This window comes from Sebastes umbrosus, chromosome 7, assembly GCF_015220745.1.
Source record: "Sebastes umbrosus isolate fSebUmb1 chromosome 7, fSebUmb1.pri, whole genome shotgun sequence".
NCBI classification, from domain to species: Eukaryota; Metazoa; Chordata; class Actinopteri; order Perciformes; family Sebastidae; genus Sebastes; species Sebastes umbrosus.
Window position 1 is genome coordinate 6,010,501 of NC_051275.1, and position 13,914 is coordinate 6,024,414.

Genomic DNA, 13,914 nt, shown 5'->3' on the forward strand with positions numbered 1-13,914 from the left:
ACCACTTGAATTACAATATGATGAAAAGCTATTATGGAATTTTTGCCCAATAACAAAAATAACCTGCCTCCCCCAGCTTTAAGTCACAGGTGTAAAATTAATTAACATTGACTTTTAGTTTCACACAGCACATGAAGGTGTCCCAGGTGAAACTCCTGTGTTTGTTTAACCCATCCATCCACCTCGACCTCCTTCCTATGCAGAATTCCGCGGACTATGATTAGAAACGTATTTGTGATGCGTCAAAAACCAACATGATCCGGGAGAAAATACGTTTCCCTCGAAACACAATTGACAAAGCACTTTCGTTGTATGGGAACGTCATCGTTTAGGAGACCAGACTGACAAATTCAATATAGCCAACATTTAAGGCTGTTGAATTTGATTTAGCTATAAAAAAAATTATTTACTTTCCCTATAAGCAATCATCTAGCGTGGCACAGGCCTATATGTCACGCAGCAAGTGAAACGATTTTCTATCAGCCCTTTTCTCATATTAATACAGGCTTTTAATTGCCGAGCACACGATCAATAGAGAACATGGTGTATTTAACTTTCAGCTTACCGCTGAAAAGGTCATTGTCATAAATATCTCTCAGTAAAACAGAGAGAGGAAAATAGCAGAGAGGGGGCAGACAGAAAGGAAAGGGAGTGTAATGAGGACGCAAACCAATAGAGAGAGACAGGGAGATGCACCACGATTGCAAAAGAAGAAAGTGTGTGTGTGTGTGTGTGTGTGTGTGTGTGTGTGAGAAAGAGAGGTATGCATGAGGGGAAGTCATCTGTAAAAGTAAGCTCATTACAATTCTCTCCTAGTCAGGATGCAAAAACACATGCAAAACAATCAGACAGCAGATGCAACACGTAAAGGTTGGAAAAAGGGTCTCCGATCTGTGATAATCACGCTCATTAGAGGTTCTCCAGAGCTCATGACTCTATGGACAAGTGTGCTGAAGACTAATGAGAGCTGAACTCAACCCTTAAACCTCACTTAGCATCAATAATTCAGGAAGCTGAGGCAATTAACGCTTAACAGATTCCAGGTTTTGCTTACGAAACCCATTATCTATAATAGTATTTCGAAAATGGATGAGACACCACTTGGAAATAAGTTTGTTTTATCCTAAGTAATTAAGCAGATTTCTTTTTGTAAAGATGCATGATTTCATACCTCATATATCAATATATACGTCAGCACTGTTTGTGACATTTTTGAGGATGGATGTATCTTAATTTGGAAAATAAAGTCATCAGCAGTGTTTGGAATAATAAATAAAGAGAAGCAGAAACAATAGAGGTGGCACTATAGGGAACCTGAGAGGCTAAGAGACAGAAAATAAGGAAAAGTAAATACACAGTCAGGCAAAGTTAGTTGGTACGCAGGACGAGTTCAGTCAACATCTTGTGAATATTGTACCTTCTTGAAAGATACAATGCGTACGTCCCTGGCCTGAAGAAGCTGGCTCCGAGCCACGTCATGAATATAATACAACTGCTGAGGGGACAGTAGCACTGCTTCCCTGGGCGTAATTATTGTTGTAGTGATAATCTGATTTAAATTCTGGCACACCTTCTCTGTTCTCAAGCAATACCATTCATTGTTTGTGGTGCAGAGTTGCCCTGTGCCCTCAACTATCAAACACAAAAAAAAAATACACCTTTAAAGAAAACAGTGTTGTGCCTTGCATCTGCTGTTTGCTGGAACATTTCTCTTTCTCCCACATATAAAAGAGCCAAACCTACAGGTCATTCATTTTTCTACAACATCAACGGTGAACATCTTATGTTAGGGCTACATGTATTCCCTTAAAGTCAAAGAGCAAGGGCTTATTTCTACATTTGCAACAAAGTTCAACAATCATAAACACAGATACTGGCCATGACTTGAAGAAACTGCAGAAAATAGGAGAGTAGAATAGGCAGAAATACAAATGTCTCCACCATTGTAGCATTACTAGACCATAATGTAATGCAGCCAAGTGGTTTTCAGTAAGGAGATCAAATCATGATTGGCCAGAGATATAATCCTGATTCATGGTCTCTGTATTAAAGGTGTTAAATACGGGATTTGGAGGCTCTTAACATGGCGATGGCGAGACACAGTTTACAGCTAACAGGGCTAACAATGCTAAACAGTGCAAACAACGACGAATCAACAGTGTTTACCTGAGCGGAAACCGAAGAGTGGATGCTATGCTTCCGGGACGGCATTAACAGCAGTAAGGTACACTCATATGCACTAATATGCACTAAAAGCATGCGTGGCCGGCCCGGCTATGTCAACAAAGTACAAAGAAGCTCGGATTATAACACACACGGAGGGAGAGCGACTTCATTCTCTGCTCAGGTAGACATTACTTCTCTATATCTTTAAATAGCAAATAGTTGTTTGATGCTATATTAATGTTCTGGATATCAAAATTAGCACCTTTAAGGTTTCAGTCCACTCACATATAGAGCCAGAAGGAGATGTAGTTTTTATGACTTTTAATGTAAAAACTTGTAATTTCCTATCCAGGTCTCAGTGGGTCGCTGTGTGAAATCCTTTAGGAGCAAGTTGCAATATGAAATCCTGATAGAAAAATTGCATAAGCAGCCAAGTTTAATCAGAGCAAAAGTTGTATATCTGCACTGACTGTTTAACTAAAATGAAAAGAAGTCTGAGAAATACATTGATTGCCTAAATTTAAAGGTAAAATCAGCCTAATAGTAAAGTAAGTAATTACAGTGGTCTGGGTGAATAGCCAACTGGATTTTAGTCAAAACCGCCTCCTTTAGACATTACATAAGAGAGAGGAACAGTATTGCCTCACATCTACTTACTTAAAATAGCTGAGCTTGGCAGACAAGACATCAAAATGTCTGAATCAGGAAAAAAACTTTTCTCAATTCGTTAACAGCTCCTCCTGTCCAATTGCATTACTGCAGTATGTATCAGAAACTGCCGTCTATACTTAAAAAGTTTAATTGAAAAAGTTTTGTCCATTCAGTGCTATGTCTCGTCTACTGTGACACTGCATATAAAACATAATTTGATCCATTGTACTTTTTCATCTTTGGGCTACGAGTCTGAAAATGAAGTGGATTGACTGAATTGATTTGGCGAGACAGCCAAAAGGCCTTACAAGATTTCTGTGATTATTATGTCTATTGTTTTTTTGTGATGCTGCTGAATATAATGTTGCTTTGAATCTTTAAACACACGTTGTGTATTTTCTGCTGCTAGGGGGCTCTCAATCAATACAAGAACAAAAGGAGTAGTTTGATGACGTGGTTAAGTAGCAAGGGGTTCATGGGAGTTGGCGTCTTCACCATTGCTGATGAAAATCTATCTGACGTGACTCAGACAGAAATCATGTTCACAAACAAGGTAATGTACAAAAGTTTAATTCACGTTACTTTTAGTCACGTTTCTTTACGTTATGTCATTTCATTCTAATGAAGTAGCCGCAAGTAACGTAACATACATTTTCTAACTGACTATTAGATGAGTCGACTCTCCATACATCTAAAGTTACTGTAACGTTAGCTAACATTACGTGGCGAATTTCATCGTGGGTTAGCCCAGCGCTGTGAACTGTGGTCAAAACAATCATACTAAAAATAACTTTTTGAGCGTGTTGAACGTTGTTGTAACATTATAACTAGGGCTGTCAAAGTTAACGCAATAATAGCGCAAATTCATTTTAACGCCACGAATTTCTTTAACAGAGTAACGCAATCGATCTTTCAGAGGTTGAAGTTGGCTCAGTTTTAATGCTGGAGTGAAGATACTGGCATCATATGAAACAAAAAAAAAACTAAGGAATCCATTGGTACCAACCATGCCATACTAGCTTGTGTCATACTATATGTCATACTAACGCTCAAAACTTGCGCTAAACTGGCATGGCCATTTTCAAACGGGTCCCTTGACCTATGACCTCAAGCTCTGTGAAATATAATGGGTTCTATGGGTACCCACAAGTCTCCCCTTTACAGACATGCCCTCTTTATGATAATCACATGCAGTTTGGGGCAATATAAATAAAATATAAAATAAAATATAAATATTTTAATTGATTGATAGCCCCAATATAAACTGAGTTAGAGAAGAAGAGAGATGCTGTTTTAGTGTAATATTTCTACTTTTATGAGCTAAATTTAATGGCCAGTTGAAGAAGTGTTCTCCTGTCGGCTAACATTTATGCTGGCGGTGTGAAGATACAGTACAATGTGTGGAAAACAGACATATGTTGATTGTGCTGTAGGAGATTACGTTACATTCAGTAGGGACTCGGGGCCTTGGGCACTGGAGGAGAACGTTTTTATAGCGCTCATATTTTAACAATGCAGTTATGTATCCTTATATTGTGTCCAATTTGAACAACTTCTTTTCCTGAGGCATTTCAGTAGGTGGTGTTCTCCAGTTTCAGCTATCCGTGTTATTGAGATTTAGCATGTTGCATTTTTAAAAAACGCTACACGCAGCACAACATGGCCAGAGGACTCCCATCTTTCAAAACCCATCTTTTTGCCCTAACTTTCAATTAATTAGCGGGCGGGTCGGTCTCAGTCTCAATGTATATTTCAGCCTAGTAGTCCTGCCGATGTGAACATTATTCATTTTAAGCCACTGCCTCTCAATAACCCCCTGTTGTTTATGTCCCACAAGAACTGCTGTGTGCCTCTCTCTCTCTTTTCCCTCTCTCTCCTTTTACTCAGGCTTCTCTGTGCTGGACCATCAGCCGTTCTGTGACGTCTCTCTGCCTCTCCAGCTGGTGGTGTCTCATTCCACATGACAGACCTGGACCTCCGTCCTCCAGGAGATTTAGCCTCTCTAACAACTTACTTCAGTCCCAGGGGGCTTATTGGCATGGGTAACATACATTTACATTACTAAGCAACTGTGAATTAAAAACTAAAATTTGGTCCTCTCTCTAGGTTCCATGGTGGAGAGGAGGTCGTGTTGCTTTGGTTCTACCTATATGGCGTGGAGAGGAGGTCGTGTTGTTCTGACTCTATCTATCTGGCGTGGAGAGGAGGTCGTGTTGCTCTGGCTCTACTTGTTTGGCGTCGGGAGGAGGTTGTGTTGCTCTGGCTCTGTTCTGTCATAATCTGTTTGGCGACGCCGGGAAGCTGCTTGACATCCTCCTGGATCGATCCACCTTCTCACATATGTTCACATTATATGTATTATTTTTTGTCATATGGATTGTCTATGTTGTATTTTCATTATGCTGCTACTCTGTACACACTACATCTATTGCACGTCTGTCCATCCTGGAAGGGGGATCCCTCTTCTGTTGCTCTTCCTGAGGTTTCTTCCATTTTTTTCCCTGTTAAAAGTATTTTTTTTTTGGTTAAGTTTTTCCTTATCTGATGAGAGGGTCGTACTGTTAAGGACAGAGGGTGTCGTATCCTCTATAGATTGTAAAGCCCCCTGAGGCAAATTTGTGATTTTGGGTTATACAAATAAAATTGACTTGACTCCCACTGCTTTTTGTAATGTGATCATGTAGATGTGCGTAGTGTACAAACTGAATATAATGGCTCATTTTATTCAGACTTAATTGAGACATCATGCCATTTCGATTTGGCACCCTGTATCCCTCTAAAGAAACATTGTTTGAGTAATTACTTCCAATACCTTCTAAAAGGTCACCAGTTCCTTTAGAATAAACAAGACAATTATTCCTCTTGATGTTCACCGTTCTATTAAAACAAAAGGAAGCCCGACTTCCCTTTATTCGTCTTTTGAATTCCTGCCCACAAACAATATTCTCTGCAGACGAGCGGGGCTTTTTTTCCTGGTGTGACAAAGGGAATTACTATGGCGGTGCCAGATAGTGAAGCTCCATTTTTCAGATAGCTGTCTGTTTGTATTTCCTCTCTGTGCTGAGGTGCCAAATGAGAGCATTATGAAGTTGCTTTTGTGTGCTTTTGCGTCTGTGGTGACCCAGTTGAATGAACAACAGGCAGAGGTCCAGAAAACTGGCTCCAAACTCCTCTGCAGGCTCACGAAAAATCACTCTCAGATGGGGGATTGTGTGAGCCCCCTGTAGCATGAAAGGCATGCATGAGATCTCTGGATTTGCTCTCCTTATGAAATTCCTGGTTGCTGTCAAATCGATAAAGAGATGGGACTATATTTCTGAAAAAGTCCGAGGAACTTGGAGGATTACATTTTCAAGGCAGGCATCGCACAAAAGCCATTTTACCAGTTTCATTCATTACCATTTTCTATTCAAATGTCACACTGTCCGACATCTTTCACTTCATGATTTACTATTCATGATTATATCAAGTGATAATGTATTTCAGCCCTCTGAGCACACGGTTCAAACTAAAAAAATACTTAGTAAAAGCAAAAGGTCATCCCTTTGAATGCAATTCAACATTACAAATTAGTTCCTCTGACGCAGACTTATTCAAATATTGAACACAATAGCAGAGTCCAAAACATGACCCGTACTATGAATAGAAGCTTTAAACACAGGTACTCTCAAAGACAGCAGCAATAGCATTGATATAAATACATACAAATATGAATATACATATAATATATTATAGTCTTTGATAACATCTTAAATTACAGCCTGCAAATTACAATGTAATTACACCTATCAGCCATAACATTATGACCACTGACAGGTGAAGTGAATAACATTGACTATCTTGTTACAATGGCTCCTGGCAGTGGGGGGCGGGGGGATATATTAGGCAGCAAGTGAACATTTTGTCCTTGAAGTTGTTGTGTTGGAAGCAGAAAAAATGGGCAAGTGTAAGGATGTGAGTGACTTTGACAAGGGCCAAATTGTGATGGCTAGACGCCTGGGTCAGAGCATCTCCAAAACTGCAGCTCTTGTGGGATGTTCCCGGTCTGCAGTGGTCAAGACCTACCAAAAGTGGTCCAAGGAAGGAAAACCGGTGAACCGGCGACAAGGTCAGACCCGCGGCTCATTGATGCACGTGGGGAGTGAAGGCTGGCCCGTGTTGTCCGATCCAATAGAAGAGCTACTGGAGCTCATATTGCTAAAAAAAGTTAATGCTGGTTCCGTTAGAAAGGTGTCAGAACACACAGTGCATCGCAGTTTGTTGCGTATGGGTCAGCGTGCCCATGCTGACCCGTGTCACATTTTCTTTTACATCATGTGGATGGCGACGAGTTCAAGGTGTCGACTTGGCCTCCAAATTCTCCAGAACTCAAGCCAATCGAGCATCTGTGGAATGTGCTGGACAAACAAGTCCGATCCACGGAGGCCCCACCTCGCAACTTACAGGACTTAAAGGATCTGCTACTGACGGCTTGGTGCCAGATACCACAACAGACCTGCAGAGGTCTAGTGGAGTCCATGCCTCGATGGGTCAGGGCTGTTTTGGCGGCAAAAGGGGGACCTACTCAATATTAGGCAGGTGGTTATAATGTTATGGCTGATCGGAGTATATGGGGTCATCAGTAAAACACTGGGTACAGGTTACCGAATGAGGGGATAACAACTTTGTGTTTAAAGGAGCTTTCACATGCCATAGTGTCAAATCATAACAGAAGTTATCTCAAGACGCTTTTCATATAAAGCAGGTCTGGACTGTATTCTATGATTTAGAGACCCAACAAAAGATCCCCCATGAGCATGCACTTGATGCAACAGTGGCAAGAAAAAACTTCCCTTCAACGGGTAGAAACCTTGGGCAGAACCCGGCTCTGGGTGGGCGGCCATCTGCCTCAACCGGTCAGGTGAATTGTCTGTTTGGCTAGTCCGAATCAGAGTGAAATGGATACTTTTGGTTTGTTTTCTATTTAGTCTGGTTCTGTTTCACAGTGCACAAATCAAAGCGGAGCAAATAAAAACAATAATTTTCTGAAGGGCGTGTACAAAGGAGTGACTTTATCGTTATCGTCTTGAGAGCTGCCACTTCTATGCAGGGAATCGCGGACTTTGACTTGGCAATGATCTACTGTGAGCATGAATCCCTTACGTCACTATTTTTATGGACTCTATTTGGCATATTCTGTATGTTCTCTACGGCCCAGATGTCAAGCAAACACCGGACTAAGTTCTGCAGAAGTCCAAGTCAGTCCTCTCCCCCTCATGTTAACCTGTCGTTTACCTCTGTCCATCTCAACAAATGCCCGCACAGGCAGCCTGCGTTTTGGTTCACTTGGAAACGGTCCGAGAACACCTCTCACAAGCGGTCTCGGACTGACTGTTTTGGTCCGCACCAGAGGTTGATTACTGCGTTCAATACTGCCAAAACGAACTGCACCAGAGTATGATTAAAGTGGACTTAATGTTGGCTTGTGAAAGCGCCCTAAGTAAGCATTTACTGTACTTAATAATTAAAGGGTACAGTAATATCATTACTGGGTAATTACATAGGAAAAGTCATTGTTGATAGTGCAATCAAATTAGTTATTCATTTATCTTAAAATGGTGATGTGCTTACATATAAAATTGACTTTTGTAAAAAGCTTTTTGTTGTTGTTGTTAATATGGTGTGGGCTACATTATTGTTGCTGGGGAACAAAATAGTAAACTAAGCCTGGGAAGAAAGATGTACATCTGTAACTGCAACTATAAAACTGTACATCGTTAGAATGATGATAAAATGTTCCAAAAGTAGTTTTGCGGTAAGATCCATCTGACGATCAAAGTTAATATTAGTTAAGACATTTAAACTTTATTTAAATCGTCACCTACATTTCATGAATTAAATTTGACCTCTGCATTTAACCCATCCTATGCTGTGTAGCGCCCAGGGAGCAACATGTCTCGCTCAAGGACACTTTGACATGCAGATACAGACGTAGGCAAAATTGTTGGTACTCTTCCGTTAAAGAAAGAAAAACCCACAAAGGTCACTGAAATAACTTGAAACTGAGAAAAGTAATAATAAATAAAAATGTATTGAAAATTAACTAATGAAAATGAGACATTGCTTTTGAATTTTGGTTCAACAGAATCATTTTAAAAAACAAACTAATGAAACTGGCCTGGACAAAAATTATGGTACTCTTAACTTAATATTTTGTTGCACAACCTTTTGAGGCAATCACTGCAAACAAGCGATTTCTGTAACTCTCAATGAGACTTCTGCACCTGTCGACAGGTATGTTGGCCCACTCCTCTTGAGCAAACTGCTCTAGCTGTCTCAGGTTTGAAGGGTGCCTTCTCCAGATTGCATGTTTCAGCTCCTTCCACAGATGTTCAATAGGATTTAGATCAGGGCTCATAGAAGGCCACTTCAGAATAGTCCAATGTTTTGTTCTTAGCCATTCTTGGGTGTTTTTAGCTGCGTTTTGGGTCATTATCCTGTTTGAGGACCCATGACCTGCGACGGAGACCAAGCTTTCTGACACTGGGCAGCACATTTCGCTCCAGAATGCCTTGATAGTCTTGAGATTTCATTGTACCCGGCACAGATTCAAGACACCCTGTGCCAGATGCAGCAAAGCAGCCCCAGAACATAACCGAGCCTCCTCCATGTTTCACATTAGGTACAGTGTTCTTTTCTTTGTATGCTTCATTTTTGCGTCTGTAAACATAGAGCTGATTTGACTTGCCAAAAAGCTCCAGTTTTGTCTCATCTGTCCAAAGGACATTCTCCCAGAAGCTTTGTGGCTTGTCAATATGCATTTTGGCATATTCCAGTCTCGCTTTTTTATGATTTGCTTTCAACAGTGGTGTCCTCCTCGGTCGTCTTCCATTAAGTCCACTTTGGCTCAAACAGCGACGGATGGTGCGATCTGACACTGATGTACCTTGACCTTGGAGTTCACCTCTAATCTCTTTGGAAGTTGTTCTGGGCTCTTTGGTTACCATTCGTATTATCCGTCTCTTCAATTTGTCATCAATTTTCCTCTTGCGGCCACGTCCAGGGAGGTTGGCTACAGTCCCGTGGACCTTAAACTTCTGAATAATATGTGCAGCTGTAGTCACAGGAACATCAAGCTGCTTGGAGATGGTCTTATAGCCTTCACCTTTAACATGCTTGTCAATAATTTTCTTTCTCATCTCCTGAGACAACTCTCTCCTTAGCTTTCTGTGGTCCATGTTCAGTGTGGTACACACCATGATACCAAACAGCACAGTGACTACTTTTGACCCTTTAAATAGGCAGACTGACTGATTACAAGTTTGAAGACACCTGTGATGCTAATTACAGGACACACCTTAGTTTAATATGTCCCTATGGTCAAATTATTTTCAATCTTTTCTAGAGCTACCATCATTTTTGTCTAGGCCAGTTTCATCAGTTTGTTTTTTAAAATGATTCTGTTGAACCACAATTCAAAAGCAACAGCTGATTTTCATTAGTTAATTTTCAGTACATTTTTATTTATTATTACTTTTGTCAGTTTCAAGTTATTTCAGTGACCATTGTGGGTTTTTCTTTCTTTAACGGAAGAGTACCAACAATTTTGCCTACGTCTGTAGGAGGAGCTGGGGGATCAAACCGCCAACCTGCTCTACCCCCCTGAGCGACAGTCGCCCCGAAATCATCCATAAATGAAATGTATTGTAGTTTATTGGACAACATACAGTACAAAAAACAGCGTGGTGAACTATTCCCCCTTTCAGCATGGTCAATATATCATATGAGATATTTATATAATTTCATTTATATATTTTCTATAAAGTGGCACAATGTAGGTTGGCTCCTTTTCACGGCATACAGTAGCTATTATAGCTATTGTTAAAATGACACAAAGGCTAAGCCTGTTGGTCTCCTGTATTATTATGTACTGGGTAATTATAAAAGTACTTACAGTAATTTATTCCAGGGTTTCTCCTAAATGCTAATTTATTATTCCTTACTCCTTGAGCTTCAGTAAGTATTTCGTTGGTACCCCATGTGTGCAGAACATTTACACTGCGATGTATGGGCTGTAATGTAAAGCATTTATGTTTTTGCTTCTTTTTAATGTCTTACTTCCCTACCTTTGCTATTATGGAAATTAGAACAAAAAAAAAAAAAGGACTTACCCAGTTGATTGTTGTGGATGACATGCATATCATCTTGGCTCTGAAAAGACAGAAATACGTTTTCAATAATTACAGCAACAAAAAAGATCTTCAAAACAAATCTTCAAATAATGACCTATATACAGTAAATCCACTTTTATGTTTTAACAAAAGATGCAGAAACTGTCAAAAAGGCTTGTGTGAAGATGCTCAGTTTGGGCTAAATGCTCCATTTCATCTTCCTAATCACTAATTAAGACTTAGTGATACTAAATATGGAAAGCCCCATGGGTTATTTGGAGAAAAAAATGGGTGATACCCCACGTCATTAGTCCTTCCTAATTGTGTGGGTTTTGTGCCTGCAGCATCGAGCTCCGCGCATTCGGCTCAATTAAGATGTTCAACACTGTTCCACCTCCAGAGCTGTCAGCGCACGCGGCAGACCACGGAGGGATGAGTAAATCAATCACAGGCTGAGCAAACTTTGAAGAGCTGTCTTTTACCTCCATCTTTCAGAGGAAATCTTTCAGTCTTGGGAGAGAGAGAGGCGAGAACGTGCGAGTTCTGGCTTCTTCCAGAACTCTAGAAGGAGAGCGGCAGAGTATTAATAGATAATGACAAACCGAGGCCTGTTTTGATTTATGGCTTCCTCTAGACTAACAATCATTTTACTGGCAAGCTGTTGCAGCTTTCAGAGAGCTTAACTAAGCCATAAATTCACTCTCAGTGGGTGTGGTGCAGTGGTTACGGGGGAATCACAGTAGTTTGGTGGCAGTTGTGTGAACCAGCCGATATGTAACGCGCTATCTCAGCACATTTGGATGGCTGGAAATTTTCATAATGGAAAACAATTAATTCAGTCAATTTCCTTCCCGTGAACAGTCTCCTGCAACTGTCACGACTGCACATCGTTTATTTTCGGAGGGGCACGTGTTTCCTGCACTTCCACTATCTTTCCTATTATATTCATCAAGTCCTGAATCGAGTGTTTTGACAAGCATTGTGCGGGCACAATTAATAGTGGAAAGTTCACCATATGCACGGCGATGATTCATGCTTATGTGGCGCTCTCGGTCTTCTATTTTTTTTCAGGTGATCAGAGTTAAAGGTAAATATATGCGCAGGCAGACAAGATCATATCAGGGTGATTTAATTCAGTGGGTACAACATATCAGCTTAATTGGACTCAGTAGCATTAGTCATGCCCGCAAGGTTTCTGTCTCATCTTATCACGCACTTCTCCTCTGAAATCATTTCCTCAGCTGAAGAGAGAGGGCACCTCAAGGAAAGAAAAAAAAATGCATCTCATATGCCAGGAGAATCTGACTCGTTATCAGATAATTGCTCTTATAAAAAATCTTTTCAACTTGAAAAGAATATATTATATAGCAACAGGCATATAATCATAAAACAAAATTTGTCTGGATGAATATGGTTGTGACAGAAGAGTGGCAGGTGCAAAGATTTGCACTCCCGTCTCCTCAGGCGCAACTCGACTCAGAGGCGGAGAGGAAACAGAAAATCAGTGCACTGTCACTGTCAAACAAAATAAATCAAAACCTCCAGTGTGATGAATTGACTGGTCGGTGAAACCTTAGCAATTATATTGATTGTGTGCACAACTGTGTAATGTGTGCATGAGTCTACTACATGATTTTACATGACCCTACTGTAGATAAATCCTAATGTTTTATGACAGGATTAAATGAGGCTTTAATGAGAAATCTCTAAATCTAGCCAAACACACTGCGTATTTCAGGACTTCTTTTGTAACGAGCTGTTGTAATATAGGCTGCTTTGAGTCCAAAAAAGAGGAAGCCTGCTCATTCATTTCAATTAGACCACTGTTTTGGCACAGCAGGGCTCCCAACGCAGCTGCCTACGGCAAAAAACACAGGGTCATCTGGTAAAAAAAAAGTTGAGCCTGGCTCAGCTTTTCCACAACACATCATCCAGCCAGGCTTTGCTCTGACCAATCAGCTACATGCAAGAGCACGTCCTTTGTACTGCAGATGACTTGTTACTGTTAATTATTACTTGGCAATCGCTGTGACGGAGGATAAAGCAATTGTCGCTGTGACATCTTTACAGAGTTGTAAAATCCTTTCTTATAGTATTACAAACAACTGTGTGCAGTGTTTTGCCGTCTGTTTAGTTTTCAAGCTCATGGATGCATTACTCAACCTGGACTTCTTGGATCATATTTCGTCCTCGCACCTGTACCTATTTTCGAGTCTGAACACTTGGATTATGTATTTATACTATAAGGCTGTCAATCGATTAAAATATTTAATCGTGATTAATCGCATGATTGTCCATAGTTAATCAGGATTAATTGCAAATTAATCAGTTTTTTTTCTCTTTAAAATATACCTTAAAGGGAGATTTGTCAAGAATGTAATACTCTTATCAACATGGGAGAGGACAAATATGCTTGCTTTATGCAAATGTATGTATATATGTATTATTGGAAATTAATTAACAACACAAAACAATGATGAATATTGTCCAGAAACCCTCACAGGTACTGCATTTAGCTTAAAAAATATGCTCAAATCATAACATGGCAAACTGCAGCCCAACAGGCAACAACAGCTGTCAGTGTGTCAGTGTAATGACTTGACTATGACTTGCCCCCAAAACTGCATGTGATTATCATAAAGTGGGCATGTCTGTAAAGGGGAGACTCGTGGGTACCCATAGAACCCATTTACATTCACATCTATATCTATATCTTGAGGTCAGACGTCAAGGGACCCCTTTGAAAATGGCAATGCCAGTTTTTCCTCGCCAAAATGTAGTGCAAGTTTGGAGCGTTATTTAACCTTCTTGTCCACAAGCTAGTATGACATGGTTGGTACCAATGGATTCATTAGGTTTTTTAGTTTCATGATGCCAGTATTGTAGTGTTACTCTAGCTTTAAAACTGAGCCCCTACAACCTAAAAATCACAAGTTGCGTTAATGTG

The 13,914-nt window shown here is 40.3% G+C and overlaps 1 protein-coding gene across 1 annotated transcript in view; it reads right to left on the reverse strand.

Annotated features, from left to right (window-relative positions):
- The window catches only part of b3glcta (beta 3-glucosyltransferase a), an 84,730-nt gene that overhangs the window by 41,922 nt on the left and 28,894 nt on the right, over positions 1-13,914 (reverse strand). Inside the window, exon 3 of the mRNA XM_037776046.1 lies at positions 10,968-11,007. Within this exon, the coding sequence (XP_037631974.1) occupies positions 10,968-11,007 (40 nt within the window). The remainder of the gene's footprint in view (positions 1-10,967; positions 11,008-13,914) is intronic.